This window comes from Atractosteus spatula, chromosome 21, assembly GCF_055471065.1.
Source record: "Atractosteus spatula isolate fAtrSpa1 chromosome 21, fAtrSpa1.hap1, whole genome shotgun sequence".
Taxonomy (NCBI): Eukaryota; Metazoa; Chordata; class Actinopteri; order Semionotiformes; family Lepisosteidae; genus Atractosteus; species Atractosteus spatula.
In genome coordinates this window covers 6,950,070-6,976,607 of record NC_142726.1, presented here as the reverse complement: position 1 = coordinate 6,976,607, position 26,538 = coordinate 6,950,070, and the positions used below count along the sequence as shown (strand labels likewise).

At 39.6% G+C, this 26,538-nt stretch overlaps 1 protein-coding gene across 1 annotated transcript; it reads right to left on the bottom strand.

The window, feature by feature from the left end:
• Positions 1-1,057: 1,057 nt before the first annotated feature.
• On the bottom strand, positions 1,058-22,818 carry anln2 (anillin, actin binding protein 2). Its single transcript, XM_088938903.1, has 26 exons — positions 22,696-22,818; positions 21,028-21,184; positions 19,916-20,122; positions 19,075-19,262; positions 18,862-18,955; positions 18,329-18,501; positions 18,058-18,156; positions 17,331-17,402; positions 16,162-16,312; positions 15,083-15,238; positions 13,639-13,985; positions 12,599-12,681; positions 11,889-12,018; positions 10,842-10,977; positions 9,979-10,158; positions 9,372-9,498; positions 8,850-8,898; positions 8,509-8,559; positions 7,815-7,847; positions 7,610-7,631; positions 7,087-7,199; positions 6,054-6,107; positions 5,131-5,217; positions 4,620-4,727; positions 3,278-3,417; positions 1,058-2,843 (listed from the first exon to the last, which is right to left on the bottom strand). Exons 1-26 carry the CDS (start codon positions 22,711-22,713, stop codon positions 2,666-2,668), a joined length of 3,153 nt encoding a protein of 1,050 aa, XP_088795029.1. The 5' UTR covers positions 22,714-22,818; the 3' UTR covers positions 1,058-2,665.
• Between the last annotated feature and the right edge of the window lie 3,720 nt (positions 22,819-26,538).

Below are 26,538 nucleotides of genomic sequence, written 5' to 3'. Positions count from 1 at the left end.
AAGCCAGTGTTCATGCGCTTCGAAGGTTAAAAAATACTAGATAAGGTGCGTAATAGCACTCAAACTAAAAGTACACCATCTGTGAATTGTTGTGTGGAAAACATACAAGTGACGTGAAATCGATATGTTCCGTATGTGAAGTCCGCGTTTTAGGTGGATTAAAAATTAAAGATTGCTTTAAAATGATTTATGCGCAAATTATATTAATAACCGAAAACCAACCCCGATTTGTATTGTTTTCCCAACGATAGTTACTGTATATACAATTAACAGATAAACGATATGTACAATTTATAAGATTAAAGAAACACTTTAACAGAACACTGCAACCAACATCTCATTTCGGTGCATTAATCAGATCAGGTAGTTTTCGTATGTGAAACTCCTTGTGATTTTTTTTTCACGATCGAAGTACTGAAAATACTTAATGTGCTCCTCTCCTTTGTAACCTTCATGTTTATGGTAGTTGGGTAGTGTGTAAATGTTGGCTATGAGGATTAACTATAATTGCAAGGAGTTTAATTTCACATTTTCCACATTTCATAGCTAAATTTAATCTAATCAAACTTCTAGCATTCAAAACTGTTCTCTGTATTTGGCACACTTACAATTTGTTTTCCCCAATAGAGAGCAATTAAAGCAGATCTATACAGTATATAGGAATTAATTTTACAAAACAAGTAACACTGCTTGTCTGCCATACTAAAACACAGCATAAATCAGAAAAAAAATGGCATTACCGAAGACTACTATGAACAAACAGCACAGTACCTTAACTGTACAGTGTATAGGTCTTGACATTAAAAATCCAGAATTTATGCTTTGAAATGCATTACATAAAATAAGCCCGCCACAGTTTGGGAGCTGTTGCAAACAGCCGCTGAAGTAACATACCTTGATGGCTAACTAAATCTAAGAGCAAGACTAAAAAAACAGGTAGTTCTTTTGAAAACAATCAAGTTTTATTAATTTTTGTGTATATAGATTTTAAATATACAGGGATTATACAAGAATGCAACAGACATACATAAAACAAGACAGAATTTACAAGCAAAGAGCTTCTACAGGTCATCTTTCAGAAATGCTTAGTGTATAAAGCCTAGCAGCTTAGATCTGAGCATCTTTCATACTGTTTAACCAAGGGGTAGATACTGTAATTTGTATCCATTAGTGTCTTCCTAAAACTGAGAACCACTACTCCACTACCTTTGTACAGAAAAGAGAAATGGCTCCTAGAGACTATACTTCAAATGATAAGCAATAGTCCCAGGCTGTAAAAGTGCATTCCAACATCTTCATGATGGCAGTGCTATAGGTGAACCATTCAAGTCAGTATAATGTGGCACATATTACACTTCACATAGAACATTTTAAATCCCTCTCAGTTAAGCCTATTCAATGAATGCCTGACAGAAAAAACTGTCATTGTCATATAACATCATGGCATCGTATAGAGGCTTTGCTCTGTCTCTTCAATTACAGGCACATGTTGTGGGCTGATTATACAATACTCTTCCTGGAATGGGTGCTAGTGAACAACATCTCATCGTTCTCTGCTGGGTCTGTTGTTCGATACCTGACATGGCACCAAGGAGTCATCCAATAACTGACTAATTTAAACAAATTCTTAGGAATTGCAGAGTAGATAGCAGTTTCCGAATTTATATAGCAGAAGAACACATTTATCAAAAACATTACTCCATATTATAGGTTCAAATTTTCTGGATTCTGGTTCCACTGTAAGACACTGACATTAACCATTCTTTTTATATTGCAGTTAGGCAATTCAAAAAGTGCCAGCAGAGGAACAGATCAATAGGTCTGGTGTATAGTAAAAAATAAAACAATGATCTGAAAGGCTTTTGCAAAACAAGCTAACAAGAAAGTAAAATACATCTGTCCAGTAAAATGCAATTGTCCAGTAATAACTTTACAGATTACAAGCACATAACAAGAGATAAAACCCTCCATAGAGAGCTGTGGAGGAATTCAACACCTAAAACTTTAGACATGAAGGCTAATGAAAACGAACCACTGAATTATGGCAGTTCAAGCACTACTTATGTGAAGCAATAATTCAAGCACTACTTGTGGATTTTTAGATTTTTTCTGTAATTATAAATACAACCATCTACTCACCCATAATGTTTATTAATTTATTTTTTCAGATATCCCTTAAATCCCTGGACAGGTCTGCCTATTCTCCTTCATATTCTCCTAAACGTTACATCAGCGGTTACATTAACTCTGACACGAATGTATTTTTCCTTAATCACAAATAATAATGTATCACACATGAGCAAAGAGGACCTAGTGCTTTAGCCATCTTTGGTTTAAACAGATTTAATGTGCTATATTATAAATGCACAGTCCCAGGTAAAATTAATAAATTGTGCAAATTCCAAAATGTTTTTTGCAAAACAAAGCATACTAAGTAGTGTACATGAAAGAAACAATCCTAGGCAATTAAAACATATAAATCATTTTCTTTTGCATGGCATGTTTTGTTAAGTCCAAGTTAAAGAATATTGCAAAGGTATTTAATATTCATAATTCTTCACCCCAAATTACTGCTGAATAATATATATAGTTATATAATATGTTTTACATTTACAAATGTAGTGTAACTTCAAAGCAATTACACCAGACATTTGCTGTTAGCCGATTATAAGATACTTTCCCTGGAATGGGTACTAGTGAACGACATATCTTGTGGAGCATCTCTCTGCCGGGTCTGTTGGTCCGATACCACCGGCTTCCAGGTCCTGTGATCCAGCAGTGCCTGGTTCAGCTTCTCCATCCACTCCTCACGTTCCTCCTTGGTGTCTGCTGAGAACCAGCACCTGAAGCCACAGATAGTGCCCACTTATAAACACTCGCTACCCAAAATATTAGGAGCCCCCTGGTAAGATTAATCAAGTCTCTCAGTAACAGGCAGTGCGTGACTGGTATTAAAAACACAAGATCACCAGGAACCATAAATCCTATTGGGAAACCAGTGCATATGGTTGAAATTACAACTCAGTAATGCATAGCAAGACCATCATAAAACAAAACGGATTCTGCTAAGAGAATGGAAGTGGGCTGCAAAGATTTCCAAATCTTGTACAACATACCCAGTTTGAACTATTCTTGTTGCTTGTTCTTGATGCATCTTTGAGCATGTCAACTACAGTCAGCCTGGAGTTTCTGAGTATGGCAAGCATTAAAAGTGTTCTGAAAAAACATCACTATTAAGATAACTGGGTAGTTATCGAAACTAAAACACGGATCTTACTTGGACAGAATCTCACGCTCATCCTTCTGCTGTGATAACTTGACCAGCTCAAAGGTGTTGGGGCGTGCGCAGGAGTCTCTGTTCACAGGCTTCACACACTGGCTAGTACAGTTGGTCAGATTAATGCATCCAACTGCTGGCTGAATTCATACGAGGAGAAAGATCATACATGATATAAAGATGAGTTTTCCATTTTACAGAAAGTTGCAAAGTCACAGAGAATTTTGAGCCAGGTTCTATATACATTTTTGCCCCAAAGACTCACCTGCCATCATATCAACAAAATATCTACAATAAGATAGTAAATTGTACTAAAATAGTTGCAATGCTCAATGAGGATGTTTTCCTCACAATGTTGTCAACATTCATGAGGTAAACATTCTACCTATTTTATCAAAGTCTGAACCTCACAAAACGACCTTGTATTTTCTTAAGTAAAAACCCTTCAACACACAGAAAGTATTTATTCACAGTACATCAGTGTTTCCTATAAATTGTTTTTATATTGTAAGCTAATAATAATGAACCACCTAAATGTTAAAAATGTGCCACTATATTAAGACTATTTCTAATCACTTCTTCCAATTCAGGGCAGCAGGGTAGCTGAAAGGCTATCCCAGCAAGCAAGAGGCGCAAGACAGGTTACACCCAGGACAGGACGCCAGCCGATCACAGGGAAGACACAGACAAACATGCACACAATCACACTGAGCACCAGTTTTCCTAGAAGCCAGTGAACCTACCAGTATGCTTTTGGACAGTGGGAGGAAACCAGAGCACCCAGACAAAACCAACGAGAATATGGGAAGAACACACAAACCCCATGCAGATAGCACTCCGGGTCCGGAATTGAACAGGGACCCAGAACGGCACAGCAGCAATATTAACCACTGCACCACCATGCCACCCCTTATTTTTAAAACACATGCTTTATATTGTCATTTCAAGCACATGTATATCAAATTGTGCCCAAATTCAATTGCCTGCTTAATTACCGACCAGTTATACCTGTTTGTCATGAATTGTCTAGCCTTCGTGTACTATATTAGTAGTAAATGAGAATTCAAGCATGATGAACAGTAGTATGAACCGCAGTTGAAAGTTTGCACCTATTTACTTTGTCCTTAACAATGAGTTTCTAGAATCAAAAACATTCTTGCATAACATGTTTCAGTCCTTTTTTCATGGGATGTACATGTGCTAATGTCTAAGTTATTACAATAAGAATTTAATTTCCTAGTTATCTAATGATCTCTGAATGCATCGTGTTTAAACACAGCTGAAGATCAAAGGTTGTCTACTGAGATTATGTCCACACCAATGGGGGGGAATGTGAAAATACCTTGCTGCGCTCGTCATTGGGGTAGTTCCAGTAGGACAGGTTACCACGTTCCAGACAGACCCAGCGGCGGTGCCAGGCGCCAAACCCACTGATGTCTTCAAACATAGTCTGGGTGAAACACAGAAGTAGCTCGGTGAAACTACTGTTGCAAATAGCACTCTCAGAGAAAGCATGAGGGTTGTCAGCTTGTTTTACTGGGATGGAAAGAACTAACTGACTTGGTCCCTAGTCTTCAGATCATTTTCTAAAATGTGGTTTAGAGATTGCAAAGGGAAGGAAAGCCTGACTTTTCTGTTTTGTAAAGCACTATTCTGGGGGATAAGTATGGGGTATTGGATCTTTAGCCAGGAGGTTGTAGTTTCAGTTCTCATCTTTGATGAGCAAGAGTCCCATCATTCTCAGGAAACTGGAATATTGGGCCCAAAAAGCCACTAAGACATAGACTTCACTATGTATTAGATGCTACCCTCCTCTTCATGGAAGTCATCTCATGGTTTTAACCCTGTCTTACCAGAAAGCCTCTGTGCTCAATGTTAGAATGGCTCTGACATGCAAGACGTAGGTAAATGTTCCCTTCCAGAGGGGACAAAAATGGAACCTGTAAAAAAGATGAATTATGTTAAGATTTTAAATGTAACCATGGAAAGATAGGGCCCTGTTGCAGATCTTTCCAAGACAAATCAAAAAGTCAGTTCATTATTAAAGATGACCTTTATAAAATTAAGGTCCTATAAGACCACTCTCAGTAGTTTATATTGTTTATTGAATTAACATCTTGCTCTTATCCGAGAACAACATGTATCTAAAAATACATAATGCCTCACAAAGGTTGGTTTAAATTTCCAAAATGCTCGCATTTTAGGTGCTTACAAAAATGTGAAACTGACTGAATTTATTATGAGTGTGGTCCTTTTTAATCAACACCACAAACATGCAGTTAGCAGAAAATCAGCAGATGTTAATATTAGAGGATCTAGAGGATATTGCTACAGCTGCCAGAAAAACAGCAAAAACAAGAAACTATTCATGTACAAGCCATGGAAAGAGGTTACACACAAGGCAAAAACGAAACATCTTCCCCAAAATATCCGTTTTTGTTGACAGACACAAGATAGCATGGATTTCAAAAGATATTTTGTTCAGTCTCAAAAAACACAGTAGTTCACAATTCTACCCTTTCCTCCCCATGTAAGAAATTTGCTATAAAGACATGCGTAGCAACAATTCAAAATGAAATAGAAACAAGATACTTCAGTATTAAGCCAAATTAAAAAAAAATCAAGCAGCATGCAGAAGAAAAAGGATAGTCTGGAGTTGTGGCTTATACACTACAAGTCATACGCTGTAGTTCCTGACCACACTTTGTAATAAACCACACCAGATTATCCAGCATAAGCCAACAGTCAGTGTGTAATGTGAGAAAACCACTGAAACCTTCTCCTGAAATTCATCGCCCAGTAGCTTCCTGACTTTTCCATCAAATTTGATCTATATTAAGAAGAGAGAAAGAACACAAGAGAAGGTTACGTCACCAGAAACTTTCAGCCGTGAAAAAAACTGAAGCCTTTCGTGAACCCTAAGGAAGGTACTGTAGATGCAGTAAACCCCAAGGCTGTCTCCACCCAAGCAAGTGAAATTGCAATACAGTGCGTGGTTCTACAACATTAAACAAAATGGACGACAAATCACAGATTGAACAAATACACCAGCAAACCTGTACACACACAAACAAAAGATTGCATATGGGGAAAACCGACACCTTTTGAATTCAAGAACAACCAGAACACAAATGGTCAAAGGAATACTTTAACAACATCTAAGGTTGCAGCCTTTCCTGATATTAACTCTGCATTCTTTGCCCACTCTTGTTTTTTCATGAAATTATCAGTTTATTATCTGACATCAATGAAACAGGAAAGCTTTTGAAGGTGTAGTGACCTGCAAAAAAACCCAATTAGTTACAAAACTTGATCCACATTCTCAAACCCTAAGTAGGTATTTTACACATATGATGAAATACAATTTTTCAAACTTAGTTATTGGATAAATCTGACCCTCTCAACCAGTGATGGTTTTAAGCTTTAAAATTGAAAGTTTCAAAATGTCGGCTTAAACAGATGGGATAAAACTGGATTTATTCTACAAGGTCTGACAGACACTTCCTTATTTGAAAAATTTCTGACAAAGTTTGAAAGTCACCATGGTATGGGTCACAGGGTGCATTCAAGGTGGTTACCCCTTCACAGGAGATCAATACCTAGTGTCTCATTAGCATAAGCAATGCTCAAAGACATCCAGAATAATTCTCTATTTAATGTGAAAAACATATCAGGCAGTGGTGCGTCTGTCTGGCTTCAAAACTTTCCAGACTGTAGACATAAGCTCCTGAAGCTATGGGTTATTGACAGTATAATATATTGAATGCCACTGTGGAGCACAGATGTCAGGTTTAGGTAGATCCTCTCACCTTATCCAAAGGGAACTTATTTTGTCCAAGGGAAGTTAGCGTGATCTTATGAGATCCCACCAGAGAAAAGTTGCTGCCCCGAACAGAGCTTCCCAAAGCTGGAAGAGCTGCAGCTGAGTTGAAAAAAATAATTCTTCAGAATGAATACCAAATGTTTTCTGTGCCTATACTGTAATATTCTGCTGATTTCTTTACTGCTGTTGTATTCAGAGAACTAGTTTTGGTGTAATATTAACTTACATTTCATATTGCTCTATAAAAAGTGCAAGGAGGCATTATTCAGAAAATCCAATACTCTCTATATAATTGCCTTCTATATCATTTCTGCCCTAACACATCACAAACTGTCTACATTTTAATGCAATCAGTAATTTGACAATTGTAATATTTATGGTTATTATACATTAAAATAATAGAGGTTCAACAGTTAGTTTATAAGCACAGGTTTGCAAGTTTTCTAAAGGATAAAAAGCCTATATGAACTAGGGCCTGTGGTATTGTAGCCATAAAAATCTGAACTTACATGATTGGTTATGATTTGATTTCTGAAATGAAAAAAATACATATTTTCAATATGTTTTTTTACCATCAACATAACAGTGTTAATAAGAAAAGAGAAATAAGATGAGCATCTATACAGTATATTAATATTTCAACACTAGGGTGGTAAGAAGGGCAGAGATTAAATTGCATTTTGTAAAAAGAGTGGAATTAAAAAATGAACTTACAGTGATGTTGGTAAGCAGCTTTTTAGGCGTGACCTGAGGAGAGAGAAGAAATCTAGATTATCAAAGAACCACCCTTTGTGTCTGTAATATTTTTATATCCAGCAGAAACACAGGCCATTGTAACTCTTCCCATCTTATTTCAACCTTACTAAGCTTTGCCATCTGACGGCTGTATAATGTAGGGAACATCCCAGCTCTTCAACTACTACACAGCACTAAGGACCCAAGTAATACTTGACAATATTTTCCCTGAATAAACAATGGTATGACTGTCAGATCAGATAACCTGTCTTCAGTAAGTCCCATACTTTAAAGAGGGAAAGATGAAGACAACAGTCTGCATTCTGTCACTGGAAGTGTGGATGTGGGGCTCAACTCCAGTCCTTTACTACTTGCATTAAAGAAGTCAATGAAAAAGGCATAGCCCACATTTATCCCAGTATGCCTTAAAGCAAAAAAAGCCCATCCACCTCTACAAAACCCTCAAATACCTGTTCTTTTTTTAATATGTAAAGTTCTTCAGACTTCTTTGAAATTCTCATACAGAATAAAAACAAGGGCAATACTAATGTCTTTATTTAGGATAAGATTTTATTCCAGTTTCAGGTGTTGAACCAAGATGAGCTGAATCCTCCAAAATCTGGCAACAATTGCAATCATTTACCTCTACTGGCATATAACTGAATTCTCTCACCTTAGATTTTGAAGGTCTCCTTTCAGTATTACATGCATTTGTTGTGTGAGACTGGAAGACAAAAAATTCAGAGTGAATAATTTTTTCCCCATCCTTCTATTCTTCACTAAATCATAATTCATAAGCAGTGCACTACTATTCAATGGAAAGTTCTAATTTTTCAGTTTATTCCAACATGGTTTTTCACAAGCGAATAATAAAAGGGCCTTCAAAGAAAGAGAGATAGTAAAACATCAAAGTTGAAGTAACAGGTTCTAAACTGAAGGAACCTGAGAAATTATTTACATAAAAGAAATGACATTTATAAGCCATGTTTCTAGTTTTACATGTTCTTTACTTACCAAACTATAAACTTCCACATCAATTTCAAAGTTGGGGCGAATATCTTGTCTATAATAAAGAGCACAGCACAAAACAAATTTGTCTGTGAAACAGAAAACTGTTCGAAAACAAGAAATCTGATTCAGGTGCTTTTAAGGATCAAATATAAGACAATGAGGAAATGAGACACAATGGCAGTGTAGGAATGGCCGTGGCTGAAGGGTGCTGAGGAACTGCAAGGCATAGACAGTCACTGGAGCGGACTTCTACAGGAGGAACAGACCAGAGGAAACAAGTGACAATAAAGTGGTTGAGCATTTTAAACCAAGAACACATCCAACTTCTTTATGCAAAGGGTTGTGAGAATAAGGAACAACCTGCCTAACTATGTTATTGAAGCCAATACTGTGGCTTCTCTTGTGAAGTGGCTGGATAAAATCTTTGAGTCATTTTGCTACCACGTATGAAATTGGCTACATGACCCAGGTATCATCCTCTTTTGCTTAACAGAAGTGTGCGTGAAGGGTAGTGAATGTACTCACAGGGTGATGGAGGTGGGGAAAGCAATGGTGTCCCCATTCTTGGCATCTTCTGCTGTGGCAAGGGGGGTAGCTACTATGTTACTGAACCCATAACGGAGCAGCACAAAGAAATAATGGCTCGGTCGCCCTGTGAAGCAGGAAATAGTAGAGTAACAATTAAAATTGTTATAGCATAAATAGTGAGGTGGCATGCCAAAAGTAGCAGAAAGAAAGTGAAGGCTGTCATCTAAAATTTTCACAATGCAACAAAATCCTAAAGAGTCCTCTTCAAACAAAATACTGGCATCTGGATAAGAATGGTATTTTTATTATTTTTCTTAAAAAGTGTTAAACTTAGCCTTAACATCAGAATTTCTTATTAGTTTTAATTTTATATTCAAGTCGCAAACCGCTTCAAAACTGTGTGTTTTGCTTTGCCAATGATATTTCTATAGCTGAAAAAAAAATAGCCTACAGATAAAAAGCTGTGCTTTAAACCAATGCAGCAATTGGCATTATCAGATAAGCATTTCATAGCTGTCAGACCTGTTTATTTGGTGGTCCAAAATTTTGATTTTCAACCAAAACAAAGCAGAAATACCCAAGAACAAAATCACCACAAGCTCACCTGCCCTGGCACGTGCAGAGCAGGCAAACTCCACTTTCAGCGGCAGGCGCACATCGGAGATGCTCAGGGTGCCTCTGCATGGCTCCTGGGGAGTCTCTGAGCCCCTCTCTGCATACCCAGTGCTGGCTCCTGGCTCTTTCAAACGGCTCAACTCAGACAGCAGAGAGAGGCGCTTTTCCACTGGTGGATACAAACATACACAGAGCTTTCAGCTGTCAACATTCAGAACATTTGTTCTTGCTTTAGACTAAAGTCTGTTTTTTCCCTATAAAGCAAAGACCAAAACATAGTGAGCCATCCCAATAATACACTCAACCAACTTGTTTGGTTTTGCAAATCTTGGATTTTCTCATCTTTAAAAAAGTGATGTACAATGTTGTTGTCCAAGCAACATATGAACAATTTGCTCAACAAATTCTAAAATCCCTCATCAGAAATTGTAAACTTTAAAGAAAAAAAAGATTTGAAACTAAGTCTGGCTTACATGATCTAAGTAATGATGAAAAATCAAAAAGTTTAATAAAAGTCTTGTTACATTAAAACATAATATTCAATTAATTTTTGTAATGTACTCCTTTTAAGTGGGGACAGTGCTATAGAAGCGTACAACATGAATTTTAAGCCTAAATTCTCCAAAGATTATTTAGAGGCCACATTGCAATCAAATTTGAACCCTTACTATCCTCTTATGTTAATCTAATGTACATTTTTAAAGTCACACAAAACTGGGAAACTTGTTTACAAAGTTGGCACAGCAAATAAACAGCAGGCGTTACATGTTTTTATTCCTATAGTGTTTACAACAGCCTCACATGTACACCTCCAGTACCAGCAGGGGTAGCAGGACACGCGAGGGGACTCACTGGACACAAGCAGCAGCTTCTCGGCCTCGGCCTCCTCCAGCGAGCCCTTCCCGTGCTCCTCATCAGTGCAGCAGTTCAGCGCTTGGGTAGTCTGATGGATGATGGTCTGAAGTTTGCTAATCTCTTCATTCAGAATCTACAACCAGCAACAAAACAATCATGATGCCACAGATGGTACCGGCGGTAATAGTAATAGTTGTACACTCTTCTACCTTTGAACAGTGTCAAACTTTTCTTTCACAAATCATGTCTACCAATAGAAGAATTCCATCACAGAATTATGGATGCTTTTCATGCATTTATGTAAGTGTGTGTATATCACGGAGTACAATACTTAGTTCTAAAGTTAATTGTACAAAACTATGTTTAAGAAAATATATACAGCATGATGTGCTCTTACTTAAAACGTTTGCACCAGAAACCATGATATTTCAAAATGTTAAACCAACTGTTTTTTTTTCCCCCACTACAAGTTGTGAAGCTAGTCTTTGCAAAATCACCTTTAATTTGCATAAAATTATTTGGTTTCTTGCTTTACATATATGGTTTGAATAGAGCTTTTAATCAATATAATTTATTGAATGGCAAAATTGCTTTAATTAAAACAAAATGCCAATTTTAGTTTGCTGAAACAGCAAACAGCACTGTCATGGCATTCGATTACAGAATAAGAAGCTCAGACAAAGTGCAGAAAAATGGCAACGATTCATGGGCATTGCTTTGAAGCACATTATACTTTACAACTGTACAGTTAAACTCAGGGTCTACCATTTTAGGAAATAATACCATGAAGGAATAAGAAGTGTAGATTGTGGTTGGTGTAGATGAATTACTTGGAAATTCATGGCTTCATTTTAATCACGTGTTGCTGGAAAAAGCTAATTCAACCCAAATGAAAAAATAAATTTTAAGGAAAAATGTCCTACATAGTTTGATTGAACAAGTAAAACGCAATGATTGTTTTGATGGCCTACAAATGTGATCGATTCTAAGATGTAAAAATGCGAGTAAGACCCAGGAGAGCACAGCTAGAGGCTCTTCGCTCACCTTGATCTTCTCCTTGACACTGTGAGGCTGAGCAGTCCGAGTCTGCTCTGTGGTCTTCCTGTTGGTCGTAGGAGTCACACTGTTGTAGGAGCGCAGACTACTTTGCCGCAGGCTCCGATAGGCATCAATGCTTTAAAAAAAAAAGGATTAGTATATAATCAACTTTCACTGTTCCCATCTTCTGATTATCATGTGCAGATAAAAACTGAAATTTCACTACAAACAAGAAATAACAAAATGTGAAGACCATTACAAAAAACAGGGTTTTACAGCTGTACTATAAAATTTACACAATGAAATAACATACATCAAGACAGCATCATTTTTAATCATGCACAAGGGATATTTGAATCAGGGAATGTTCAAATCTGAACGCTTTTCAAAAGGTTGATGATCTGAATACAACTCTTAACATTCTAACCGCTTGCGATAATAAAAGATGCGCGAAGATTCGGTTATCATAGTACAACAGTGCATGCGCCATCAAGTACTATTAAAGCACTTACCTTAATTATGAAAAGTGTGATAATTTAAGCTATGCATCAAAGAAGTCACCGATTCTCACTCATAATTTGCAAAGATATCAACCCTGGTTATAACTAGCCTAAGCTTCAGACATACAAATGTATATTCTTTCAAAGCCTCCGATCTAAGTACATTCTCAGCAACGTTTTTATCTTTGCAGAGACTTTTCAGCAGCAAGTCCTTACCTGTAGAGAGGAGGGGTCTCCGTCAGATCATTGGGTGTCAGGTGGAAGGGAATGGGTTCAGATGCATCACCAGACATCAATCTCTGATGAATGGAGAAACATGTGACAGCTCAGTCTGTTAGTCCAGTCAAAACCTTTCATTTTTTAAGTGTAGAGTCAATCATAAAGTCTCACTGCTATAGAATGCTCAAGTGAGATAAGCCCTGCATCTCAGATATTACTATTGTAGGTAGAGGCCTGACAGAGCTCCCAGTGTAAGTTGGTTACCAACAAAGAGCTAAGAACAGACAATCATGTCATTAGGGAGCCAACAGAAAAATGTGCTGGGCCTATGCACTTTTTGAGCCACAGAGCAAAGCCCAGTGGGTTTATGTAGATATAAAAAAAATTAGATCCACATTCCTATTAATTACTCACTTGACTAACATCACATGCTGTAAGGAGAATTTGGTGGTGGCAAAGTAGACAATTTCCACTCCTCAGTCTGCCTCATACACACCACTTTTGGATTGTAATTAGAAACAAACTTTTACTCAAATTAAAATACAAGAATTACAGATCTTCAAAATATTATCAGAAAGACTTCTTGTGGCTGTGTTCTGTATGGTAATGGCCCTAAACACACACTTTGTCTGTGGTAAACAATATATTTAATACGTACTTCCTATCTCACTTTTCTATACTGAAACATTAGGAAATTTGAGAGGAGACTGAAAAACCAACCACCATAAATACTAGGAGGGAAATAGGACTGAGCTGTCAAAAATAAGCAGCAGTGACAGGTAACAAGGAAGAGTTCTAGAAAACAGTTTGCATTAAAATGACTGCAAAGCATTATCTACAGCACATTCTTTGAGAAGGATGAGTATTTCTAATAGGAAGCAATGTTTTCTCATTTAATTTTGTGCCAACCAATTCAAATAATGTCAGAATCTATCAAGTAAAAAACTTGACCAGATAGAACTTTAACCTATTAATGCTTAAGTGACCACGATCTTTAAAACAGAATGGAACAAGACAAAATACCATCACAATCTTACCAGGGGCGTAACTACAGCCTCAACAGACTTTGTTAAAGGAGAGAGAATGGAGCCAGGAGGAAAGGTCAGCTCTTCATCTACACTGTTGTCACCATGCTTGTCCACCTCAGCCTTCTCCTTTTCATCATCTGCCCGCTCTTTATTGGAGTTCTCCCTTGTCACATTCCCCTCTTGCGTCACTTGCTGCCCACTCTGCTCCTCAGTTTCTTCCCGACTACTCATGCTGTTATCATCGCAGTCTGGTTCCACCTCGTCCTCAGTGGTATCCAGCACCCCCTCAAATATTTGATCGATCATCTCTGAGCTATTCAGCTCTTCTTCCTGGGAGGTCAGGTCTGCATCCGAGACTAATAAGGTAGCAGGACAAGGAAAGGTACAATCCAATGGTTTACATAAAGCTGTTCTAGTGAACTGGGTCACTGCCATTGTATTGATGCCATTTGATTATTCCCGTTGTACCCACATGGGTGAAATAGCAGCCATTCTGCACCATTAGCACCACTACATAATAACAATAATAATTAATAATTGCTTACACTTATATAGCGCTTTTCTGGACAATCCACTCATAGCGCATTACAGGTAATGGGGACTCCCCTCCACCACCACCAATGCGCAGCCCCACCTGGATGATGCGACAGCAGCCATAGTGCGCCAGAACGCTCACCACACACCAGCTATCAGTGGGGAGGAGAGCAGAGTAATGAAGCCAATTCATAGATGGGGATTATTAGGAGGCCATGATTGGTAAGGGCCAATGGGAAATTTGGCCAGGACACCGGGGTTACACCCCTACTCTTTTCAAGAAACGCCCTGGGATTTTTAATGACCACAGAGAGTCAGGACCTCGGTTTTATGTCTCATCCGAAGGATGGCGCCTGTTTACAGTATAGTGTCCCCGTCACTATACTGGGGCATTAGGACCCACCTGGACCGCAGGGTGAGCGCCCCCTGCTGGCCCCACTAACACCTTCTCCAGCAGAAACCTTAGTTTTTCCCCATGAGGTCTCTCATCCAGTTACTCACCAGGCTCACACCTGCTTAGCTTCAGTGGGTTGCCAGTTGCAGTGATATGGCAGCTGGCGTATCATCTCGGCATACATAGCAGAAGAGCAATTAGTTCACCAATTAGAATTAAGGGAGAACTTTGGGAAGGATACACTGACCAAGCTTGACATTGGAGTAACAACTGTGCCATGGGATTTTTAATGACCAAGAAATGTTTGTCCAATAGGAGGGAAATTGGACTAGTAGGATGGGAAAGTACTCCATCCCACTAGTCTACCAATACCACATAAAGCAGCAGTTATCATTGGAGTCTTAAATTTCTAGGTAGTGAGCAAGCCCACCCTTGCTTACCTTGGGAGATTTGAAAAGCTTGGGTCAAGAGACAGTAATGCTGCATATTTTTGTGAATCTGAAATTATTCATTAAGCAGGCTCACCAGTGTCACTTTCCTTCCTCTCGGTGTCCTGGGAATCGGCCTCTGAGTGAGAGTGATCACCAATCATCTCGGGATCCAGGACAAAGGTCACTTTCTTCATGCTCCGAGACTCACGCTGAATGGCCTCACCCTCCTCTGGGTTTTCTACAGTGGGATCTTAAGCAATATGCTAATGTTAAAATACAAATTCAGAACACAGGAAAGTTACAGGTTTAGAAGCTTATAATTGAGACTTTGAAAAGTTAGAATCACTAAGTATTTTAACCTTGTAGATACCAAAAACAACGTATGTAGGAGGATGAGAAAATGTTGTATATACTAGGGGAAACCAACCAGAAAACTGCATGACACAACTGACTGATACAGTCACTAAAAAAAAAAGATTTGTGGGTACAGGCTAACAGTACCTCCAGCTAAGCACTGAAAGACCAAAAAAAGACCAAACTTTTTAACAGATGTTTCAAATGTTCTAATATAACAAATATCTGATATAGCTCCCCCCCACCCCAAAGGCAAAAGGTGTTTCTCAAAGCTTAACTGTTTCATTGAACTGCAACTACATTCACGAGCAACAGCTTACCCACCAGGAAATAGGCAATAAAAAAAGAAAACCATGACCACTGCCAACCACTAGATGCCAGAGGGAGCTATGTTTTGCATTAGTCTTGTCACCCTGAGTGCAATAAAATCCAATTGGCATAGAATGATACAGGCTTCTTGGTGTTAAAAGGGACAACTTATTTAAAAGTAGTTTACATCTGTAGTATTTTACACTTTGCATGATATATTGCTTCTAAGCCATAATGAAAGAGCCTAAAAAAGTTTGAAATTAAATTTTACCTGTTTAAAAACGATTAGAAAGTGTTCAAAAAAAAAGAAAAAGACACGAGGTCTGTCTTTCCAGTTTTATGTTCCATACATTGCTTTTCAGGCGACCTACACAGTCTATTCGAGTTCTCGTACCCCGATCTTCACTATGGGCAAATACATTTAAACTGGCTAAATGGAGATAAAAGCAGCTAAGAGCCAAGCAAAGGCACAATTAATTACTACATCTTCATTTAGGTTTGACATCTCACCCTCATCTTGTGGCTGCAGGTCTTTGCCGGCGCTGGTGCAGAGGTCCACCTCTGGGGACAGCTCAAGCAGGCTGTCCTCCTGCACCTCCGAGGGCGCTTCACTGCTCACGCTGTTGAACGTCTCATCATGGCGCCTCCTCGACTCCTCATACTGCAGCACATCACATCAACAGCTACACACAATGCTCATGGAAACAGCCCGCTGCCCAGCGGAATAATTAGGACTTGGAAGCAGAGAGACAAAAGCCCTACTCTGGGTAAACATTCCTATGTTGCAAGTACACCAGGTAATATGCCACATATGGCCAAATTACAACAGAGAGACCTGCTGCAAAACTCCACATAATGTATATTCTGTATGTGGTTTACATTTTTCTATTATACTGTACTTAATATTAGTGACATTATGTTAGTAGTTGCATATTTTCAAGTGAATAAATTTTTGAAGAATAAAAAAAGTACCTAAAGAAAAGCATGAAACTTAATTTAACACGTGTGAATTCAGCAATTTATCAATCATGGCTCAAAGTTAATTCAATTAACTCAAGAAAGTTAAAAAAGGTTAAACTGCAGTAGCAGTTAATGGAAAATTTGCATGAAGCAGTAGTAAGGATGGAGGAGGTACGTGCAGAATCTGTTAGAAATGCCTGGGGCTTATGATATTGTTTGGAGGGATTTAATAAAACTGTGGTACAAGCAGAGCAGCAGTGTGCATCAGAAGTTCAAAGACTGAAATGGGCAAATCAGGTCACTACTGTGGTTTTTGATTCTGTTAAGGAAGAATATTTTCATAAACCTTCTGTGTCAGAGACCATGAACAAAGGGATATTGACTAGCTTCAGTTTCCAGTGAACCCCTGCCTTTCCTACAGACCGTCACAGTTCTGTATATGAAAGAATGTGAAAAAGCAAAAACAATGTACGATAATACGTAGGTTTTAAAAGTAAAACTACAAAAACCTTCAATAACTTCTTGTCCGAATGAATTCTTCTTCAAAAAGCAGGTTTGCCTTCAACAGTTTAACAAAGATGGTTTTCTAAAAATCGAATGATTGCCTTAAAATATGAAGCATCAAGTAATTAAAGAATTGAGGCTTAATATGTAAACATTCAAGTGCTTTTTCATGCCCCTCGTTCTCAACACCTTACCACCACCAGTGGTAAACTTACGTCTATGGGACGGAGAGGTAGCCAATGGGTTCTCTTGTTCCGTTCTACTATTCGAGTCAAACCAGGAGTCACCTGCAACAAGCTGCACTTAGCATCCCTACACGCCTTCATGAGATTGCTTGGTTTAGTTAATCACTGAGCGTGGTTTCTAAGAATTCTTCAGGATGAGCAATGAAACATGACACCAGGGACAGGTGGAAGTTAAGGTTTGCAGCATTCAGGACAGAAAACATGCATAAGGAGCAGTGAGAATCTGAAACATACTTCCTAACCAAATTATTGGAGTGGACTGAAATCCATTAAGAAACTAGGATCATTAAGCATTTAGCACCTAAACAAAGCTCTCAAAGGTTTCACAGGCTTGAATTAAACTGCTGGTCCGCTTCCCAGAAGAAGCTAGACTGCAACACTGTATACAGATGTGGTGCTTGGTATTTTATAGAATACAAAATGTAACAATTTACAGGTAAAATTGGAATCCAAAACGATCAGTTCACTGCTGCCATTCTTATGATTCTCCTTCCCCTTATGATTCTCAGATTTACCATGACCATGATTTTAGGAACATATTTCCATTTACAACTCTGAGCCTCTATGACTTTAAAGACCATGACGTCAATCTTGTACCAACCAGACATCGAATGTCACAATACAGTCTTGCCTTAATTGTAAAGCGAATGTTTACCCTGGCTCACCACTGCACTTACGGAGGGTTACTCATACTCACCACTGCATCCTCCATAAGCGATGCTTCGGCATCATTCTTCTTCCAGATGTTGTCACTCTTGGACTGCAACCTCACCAATCTCAGTTCTTCTTCACGCTCCTGGGCCAAAACCAAAATCATTTCCATCAGTCACACCTAAGGCACTGCCCACAAAATCACCATAGCACCATCAATTTCAATTCAGTTCTCACCAAAGATTAAATAAATCCCCAGGACACTCAGTAACCAGTCACAATCTTGCGGAGGATTGCTGTTTGGATTTAAACCTGACCTTGCGGAGGCGGTTGGCCTTTGAGACACTTGACCCCTGGCTGTTGAACAGCTTCTCCTGGATGGTCCTGGCAATGGAAGACTGGGAGTGGGACCGAGAGGTGGGCGCTATGGGCTCAGTTGCTGGGGTCCTTGCCTCAAATCTCTCCACTCGAGAGCGAAATTCTGCATCACCTTAGGAAGAAAAGAACAGCAGCACGACCAACTGAATGTACTTGGACGCAAAACACTTTCAACCAATCTTTTAAATTCCCACAAACTGGGCTTTATTATCCTTCCCAACAATCAATTCACTCCAAGGAAAAACATTTTATTATCTAGTGGATAATAACCCCCACCAAGACACTTCTATTTCAAAATACGAAAGCCTCACGAATCAAGAGTAAGCAGGTTTGTGGAAAAAGATTAACAGAAAATAAATAATGTTAAGGATTCATCAAGGAATCACTTAAACTTCCTTGTGGCTGAAAAACTGTCATGATTTAAGAAAAATTGTGATGCATTTTGAATCAATAATAGTGATCAGAAACTCACCAATAAGACTAAATTCCGAACTTATACTTCTGTCACTGCCAGAGGTGTTCAGCAGTTCCCCGCTGTCCTTCTGAGAGAAACGCTGTGAGATCACCTAATGTCAAATATTGTGCAGAAGACAAAAACATTCAAGATGACACCCAGGATTTTACATTGAACATTTAAGCTGCGAATGATTTATTGTGGAGGCCCAGTGGGTTGTCTCTCACTCACTCTGACAGCTGTTTCCAGAGCAGCCTGGTCTCCGCTCTGATCCTCCAGCCCACTGACAGCGCTGGGTTCATCCTCCAACATGCCGACGCTTGAGAGGGAAGAGAGGTCTCCCTCTGAGACGCAGCTCCTTGGCAAGCCCACCGGAGCCTCCTCTGAGAAAACAGAGGAAGGGTTCTCCACACTGTCACCTGAAAAACACCACAATCCAAATTTGATATTAGAAAATAAACACAAATCAATACAAAGTGAGAGTTATCATTGCTTAATAAATATTTTAAAGTTAGCATGCTTCTTTTTTTAAAAAGGCTGGGTTAAGGAGAAAAGCCAATACATTATAAAAATCCATAAACACGTGACAACAGGTGGCAAAAGAAATGTGTTGATAAGTTCATTATTTTATCATGTGAACTTTAATGAGATGCATTACTACTGTAATTCTGACCTACAGTACAACTTAAATTAAACTAGCAATAAATTTAAAAACATTCAGATAATGTTTTCTTAATTTTGAATAAATATGAACAATACTGTGTATATGGCTGGGGCAGCAATGAATGATCAAATCAAAAAATCTCCAGACGTGTGGTATGATGGGGATATAGTATCGGACACTCCATTGATAATATTGTAGCTGTCAAAGCCCTCAAATAAATACAATACAAATGTTTTAGAAACACTGAAGAATAACACTGCACATTGAATATTATGTTGCAAATTGCTGTTTGAAATTTGAAAAAGAAAACACAAAGGTTTTATAACCCACAGACTTGATCAAATCTTAATCGATCGGACTCCAAACCACTGTGGGAAGTACCGAAATCTTATTTGGACAGTGCATTACCTTCACCTTCCATGTCCCACTGCTGCCGCTGTGCTGCCAACATGTTCATGCGTGACTTAATGGAAGCGACTGCGGGGGTGTCGGGCTTCACCACCATTTCCACTCGCCGGTGGAGAGGCTTCAAGGGCGACCTGGCCTGCTCCGTGGGGTTCAGATTCTCATCACCACTTACATCATAGCAACGCCTCTTGAACACCTCTTGAGGCTCTACAATGGAAACACAGGGACCTCTAGGCTCCATCGTGTTAAAAGGAACAGGTGCGCCCACATTTAGAACGGGGCTACACCTGCAAGATTTTGATGGGCCCACGGACATGACCAACAGACTTGCTACACTTTTTGTCTTTTAATACTAGGAAGACAGCAGGTTGGGGGTTTCTGCAGGAATACTGACTTAATATTATACACATACTGTACTTACTGATAAGTGTAATGACTTGCCTCATCTCTCAAGCATGTTTACCATTAACATAAAGCCTGAAAATAGTATTATACAATAACATAAGTTATTTAAACGTTCTTCTAGGCTCCAGAGCAGGAGCTCATCCAATATCTGGACTGAAATATGGTGTAGTTGCAAAAATAGCTATGAATTGCACTGAGATGGTCAAGTGGGGAAATTGAAGGACTGAAAAAGACTGCATGTGTTAGAGGAAGAAAGCAAACAAAGGCGTGGAAGACCCCCTAATGATGAGCAGACCAAGCCTCTGAGAAGCTGTATGGTGTCCTGCTCCAGGGGCACAGAGGTCAATTACTGGGGAGAGACATGGACCTTCAAGGACCAAAAGTGATGTGCTACAATCAAATAAAATGGTAGCAGCTACTCTATTGCTGCATCAAAAGGGAAACTTGCATGTGCTAATGTCAATGGTCAATAACAGACTGCGCCGATGTAATACACTGAGCGCTACGTCTCGTGTCTCAATCAGATGTGCCACATCAAAAGGCAATGGTCCAAAGATGTGATCATTAACAGAAACAGAAAACACCTTTACGTGCATCATTCACATTTAAACGATCATATGTAAATGCTGTCTCCTGGGAACTTGGGATCAACAGGAGGAGACAATATCAAGACGTTCCCGTGCCACGGCCCTGGCAGATCTTCTCACCAGGTGCTTCAGACTTTCCGCTCTGCTTGCCATCTGACAGAGGGTCTCTCAGCCTCTTCAGGGGGCTCCGCGCCACCCCACCCTCCTCCTCTCCCACTCGCTCTGCCATCTGCTTCTGTATCGACAGCTGGCGGGCACGGGTACGCTCTGCAACCTTCTGTTAGGAAACAGCAGCATTACTGGAGACACCAGCTAGTGAACACGGATCGAGGAAGCAAGCATAAGGTAAGATCACTTTATTGGCCATATACAATTTCTTGTATTAGGAATTTGTCTTTTCGCATACACCAACTTGCTCTCCATGAGACACACAGACAGGGAGAGAAGCTTGGGGACAGAGCTCAGGGTCAGCCATTTATATGGCGCCCCTGCAACAGTTGGGGTTAAGGCCCTTGCTCAGGGGCCCAACGGAGTAGGATTCCTCTGCTGGCCGCAGGATACGAACCAGCAACCTTCCAGCCACAGGCACAGATCCTTAGCCACAGAGACACCGCACGACAGGTCTTTATAAATAATTATGGTTCACACTTGCCCCAACAACATCACCATAACTTTAAGACAGTAGATATTTGGCACTGAATTGTAAATAGGGGAAGGTCTCTATAATTGTTTCCATCAGTAATTTTTGCAGAAGTGGTGCGCTCTATGTAAACGAGGCAGGTTACAGGTCAGGGATTCTACAAGAGCCTTTCTGGTTGACAACTTCTTTTTAAAAGCTCAAATTAAATCTGAAGATATCCGGACACAAGACAAAGTTGTACTAATGGTCAAAACACCTTCAAACCTTGGGCTCAATCTATGGTATTTTGCACAAAATAAACTATTTTCTAGATTCAGAATTATTCTTACACTCAGTAAATGACCTTACCTGACAGAAACCAGCTGAAACAGTCTGAACATATAACATATAGGCATATACTGTAAAAATAAAAGACCTGAAATACGACCCACGTTTGACGAATTTTAAAAATCGAATACATGATACCGTTGCGTCAGCAGGTACAACATCAACAAAGCATGCTCACTTTGTTTTTCCCTGGTTTTCACCATGCTTGACATTCAACAGGTATCTCACCCCTGTCGACTCTCACTAACGAAGCGATTCCGAACGCAGCTGAAACGCCCCGATTAATAAAAGCCTGAACTGAGAGCTGAAGGGCGGCAGGGCGGAGGCTGATCTCCTCGGCGCTGGGTCAGCTGATCAGCGTTCACGCCTCTTGCAGGGCCAGTCTCATCAGAGCCCCGCCAGACTAGGGACCATCTCACCCCCCAACCCCGATCTCCCGCTGCTAACCTTAATGCTACTAGGCGGCATTGAGGACTGCCTGAACAACGAAGCACACAACAATGTGCCACCCCCTGGTTTCAGGCTTTTTTAGCTCGGGCAGTCCCGTTTATTTCAGTTTAAATGTTCTACATATAAGCAGTTAAGCTGCTTCAAACAATAAATCACAACCGCTTTCAGGCCTATGAGCAAACAGTTATTATTAGCGCATGCTATATTAGAAAATAACAAAAAGTGTAGAATTAGTCTAGTAAGAGTGACACTCGTTTAGCGGGACGGTTAGTTTAATTACGTTTGAACTGTATGAAATAAAAAAAGACTCTCTGAACTCTTCTCTCTTCAACGGACTTTCCTGAAAACTAAACCAAAACAATCGCACTCACCTCAATGAAGGGGTCCATTCGCACGACAGTGCTTTTCGGAGATGAAAACGAAAACAATTTCTTTTTAGGATTTGATACAAGGCAGCTTCTTCTCCGCAGAACGTGTGCTGCTTTGTTTTTATTTTATGAAGGCACCTTTTTCCCCAGTATATAGCCTGCCTCCCCAAACGGTCCCGCTGCAGGTCAGCTTTGAATTTCAGCGCGCTGTTCTTCGTGCGCACGCAACGACGTACTCGGGCACGTAGAACGTAACGTCTGACTCGGTCCAAGTAAACTACCGTAAATATGTAGAAAGGGCGCATGTAATTTCGATTGGGTTCTGCTTTTCACTGAAATATGTGGAGATGATACCGTTTGTGGACAATTCTCCAGCAGAGAAGCAGTAGACATCCTAGTGCACATTCAGACAGTATAGCCTCATATAGGGGTATAGGGGTGTAATCCAGGCGTCCTGACCAAATTTCTCATTGGCCTTTACCAATCATGGCCTCCTAATAATCCCCATCTATGGCTTCATTACTCTGTTCTCCTCCCCACCGATAGCTGACGTGTGGGGAGCGTTCGGGCGCACTATGGCTGCCGTCGCATCACCCAGGTGGGGCTGCACATTGGTGGTGGTGGTGGAAGAGAGTCCCTATTGCCTGTAAAGCGCTATATAAGTGTAAGCAATTATTATTATTATTATTATTATTATTATTATAGTGTGTGACCGGATGGTCTATTTTAAACTCAGGTGATTTTCGATTTTCGTCTTGTACTGATCACTTCGTCTCTTAACTTAACTTCGGTAAGATGAAATCAATCACTATTTTTTCTAAAGATTTCCACACGCCCTGGCGCTGGACCGCCCCCATGACCTCTCTCTACCCTTCACCCTCACCCCTTACAAAGCTCGCTCTTTGCTCTTCCTCCCCTACAAAAACAGGGGAAGCACTTTTTTCTCTCCTCATGTGCGTCCAGAAGATGCCTGCGTTTCTCTCTCTGCTAAACTATTCTCCTGCTCTGCCCACTGTAAAGTAAGGGCAGTAAATGGGGTTGTTGCCGAAAAGCCCTCCTCTTCCCCACAGCGCCTGCATTAGCGACCGGATCGACACAGCACTTTAACAGACCTTGAAGCGGTTTAGGCACGGCCAAGCTAACATATTTTCAGTAAATATCCAATACTAAATACTAACTATAACCGCTATAACCTTGAAACTGTATCGATACATTTGTCCCACTTCGATGCAAAAGAATAATTAATCCAGAAGTAAAATTAACGTTTACTGCCATCCGCCAGCTGCTGCTCCGAGTCTGTCTTTTGAGTTTTTAACTCGGCAATTGTCACGTTATGGACTGTTCACGGGATACTGTCAGTAATGGACTTTGAGATCCCTGGTACTTGTTGAATGCTTACAGTATTCCCCGATGAGGCCAAGTTTCAAACAAATCGCTTACAGTCCCTGTGCATAAAAAAGCAGCTCTGAAATCTCGTCTTTAGACCAAAACAGAGATAACACTCGGACCCCCCCCCGTCAGAGCTATCATCCACTGAAGGGGTTTGAGAATGATCTGCCCTTTCAAAGCTGAGTTGCAAAGAGCGCAGAGGTCCGGCGCTCGTAGGAAGTGTGACTTGATGACTGGCCTGTCTTTTGTGATGGGGACACATGCAGTATAGTGCGGGACTTTCTAGAACAGATAGACATCAAGATAGGGGAAAACGCAGCGCCAAGTTTAAAACTACTGCTAAAACCGCAAGAACATAACGGAGATCATAGATGAAGAAGATAATATTACTCATATTGCTGCTAGTAACGTAAACACTCCGGTTTCTGAAAGAATATCATTGAATAAACTTTAATAACGTGGAATTAATCAGAATGGATAGAAGCTGTATTTACAGACGGACAGATGCACCGCCAGATCAAACCGCCTCGTGCAGTTATCGGTTCTTGCCCGCAGTTATAATGGTGTTCTCATTGACTCATGTTTCTCATAATCTAGGAATAGAAAATGAATAGAAAAAACAATTGTACAGTAATACTGAAATTGTAAAATGATTTAAATTGTGACTCTCCAAAACTCTGACAGACCCTTTTTTTTCACACCCCTGGTTCTGCTAGACTTTGAAGAGACGAGATACAGAGAAATAACACTTGAGCGGGATATTTGTTCAATTCACGACACCACAGAATACACTGAAACAAAAATAGTTATGAGACTGATGATAGTCTCAGGAAGATGGTTACGAAATAAAATAGTGTGGCCAGGTCATCTATGTACAGTGCAATTTGACGCATACTAAGAAAAGGAACGAGAGCACTTGAGAACTTTAGGACAAGAATGAGCATGAGGTCACACTAGCAAATATACATGCACACATCATACAAATAAAAATGCACACATCATACTTTGTTATCATAGAAGATCCCAAACCACATATAATGGAGTTGAGTTACAATATAAATCATAATATTCATATTATTATATGCATTGCATGGCATTTTGACTGTAGTGCTCTTCATTGTCGAAGGATAATCACCCAAATAAGCTCTTCAGTACAACTTTGATTAACTCTTGTATTTAGGCAACTCTTTAATAAGCTACAGCTCCAATGACCATAACCCCTGAATTCCACACATCCATGGCTACACATGTTCCAACCAGATCCCATCATTATCCTGGATCCAAACTGTCTTCAAGACAGTCCTTATGCACATGGACTCAAGGCATGGCTCACTGTCACACAGCACCAATCCCCTGACAGTGGTGAGCTACCACAGGGGACTGGGTCTCTCACTGTACTGTCTAGCATTCAAAGGGTTGGTGTCTACCTACGGTAACATGTTCAGTGCATTGATCCCTTTTTCATTAGTACTGTTTTCTTTTATTCAAAAATTGAAAATATGAAAACTGTGAAAAGGGGTTAGTAAATCAAAAATTTATATTAGTTACATGAATGTAATAACATTGTGTGATCTATCCATTTGTCTGTTTTCAAAAAACTTTAGTTAATATCCTTATGTGAATGTCCCAAATTCATTTGAGGATTATTTACTGCTGGATCATTTTGTTGATCAAAAAAATTGAATCAGCCTATCAAGCCATTGTGCGCTGCCCTGTTTCTTGCAGTTATTGTACTGCAATAGAAAAACGCCTTTATACTCGTGTTTCTCTATCTGAGCCAAAGTGTTGCATATAAACAACACAGAAGATGTCAGAATTGTGCAGATAAAATCTCTTGCATGAACCTCACTTGTCACCCAGAACATAGCCCTTGATCAAGGCGGAAGAGCTCAAGTCTTTTGCAGAATATTGAGACTATTTTTAAAAAGCCTTTCCATTTAGCAGTCTTTCATATCAACCTCTTTTTATGATGACTTTAAAATTCCCAGCATGAATGAGATTGATAAATAATGGGGTTTTCCTTTGCATGACTAGTGTAGGACATATGCACATACACACTGTATGGCAGATACCGTGTAGAAATACAAGTGTGGTATCATTGTTCATTTCTTTTTACAACTTTTCACAAAATTTCCCTCTTCGCAGTTTCTAAATTTGTACATTAAAATATTTATAGTCCTATCTTATTGACATCTGTAATGGTGTGACATTCCCTCAACAGACAATTGTCAGTCAAATGTGTATAGGTACAAAACTCTTGCTCCTATTTTGAGACAGAATAGGAGCAAATAGGAACAAAAAAGGTAATATGTTGTTTGTACAAGTACAAAACACAACAGTTGTTGAAGTTGCTATTGAAGTATTTCGGGATCTAGAAACAATGATCATGAGCATCTGAAGTTTTCAGCGTCTTATCCATGAGGAACCCAGGATAAACAGGTAGGCTGAAGCAGGAGG

Excerpts from the sequence above, each read along its gene's own strand:
- anln2 (XM_088938903.1), bottom strand. Across the intron at positions 8,560-8,849 it reads ATGTGGAAGTTTATAGTTTG|TCTCACACAACAAATGCATG; the intron begins GTAAGTAAAGAA and ends TTTGTCTTCCAG. Across the intron at positions 7,632-7,814 it reads AGCTGCTTACCAACATCACT|AAATCAAATCATAACCAATC; the intron begins GTAAGTTCATTT and ends TTTTCATTTCAG.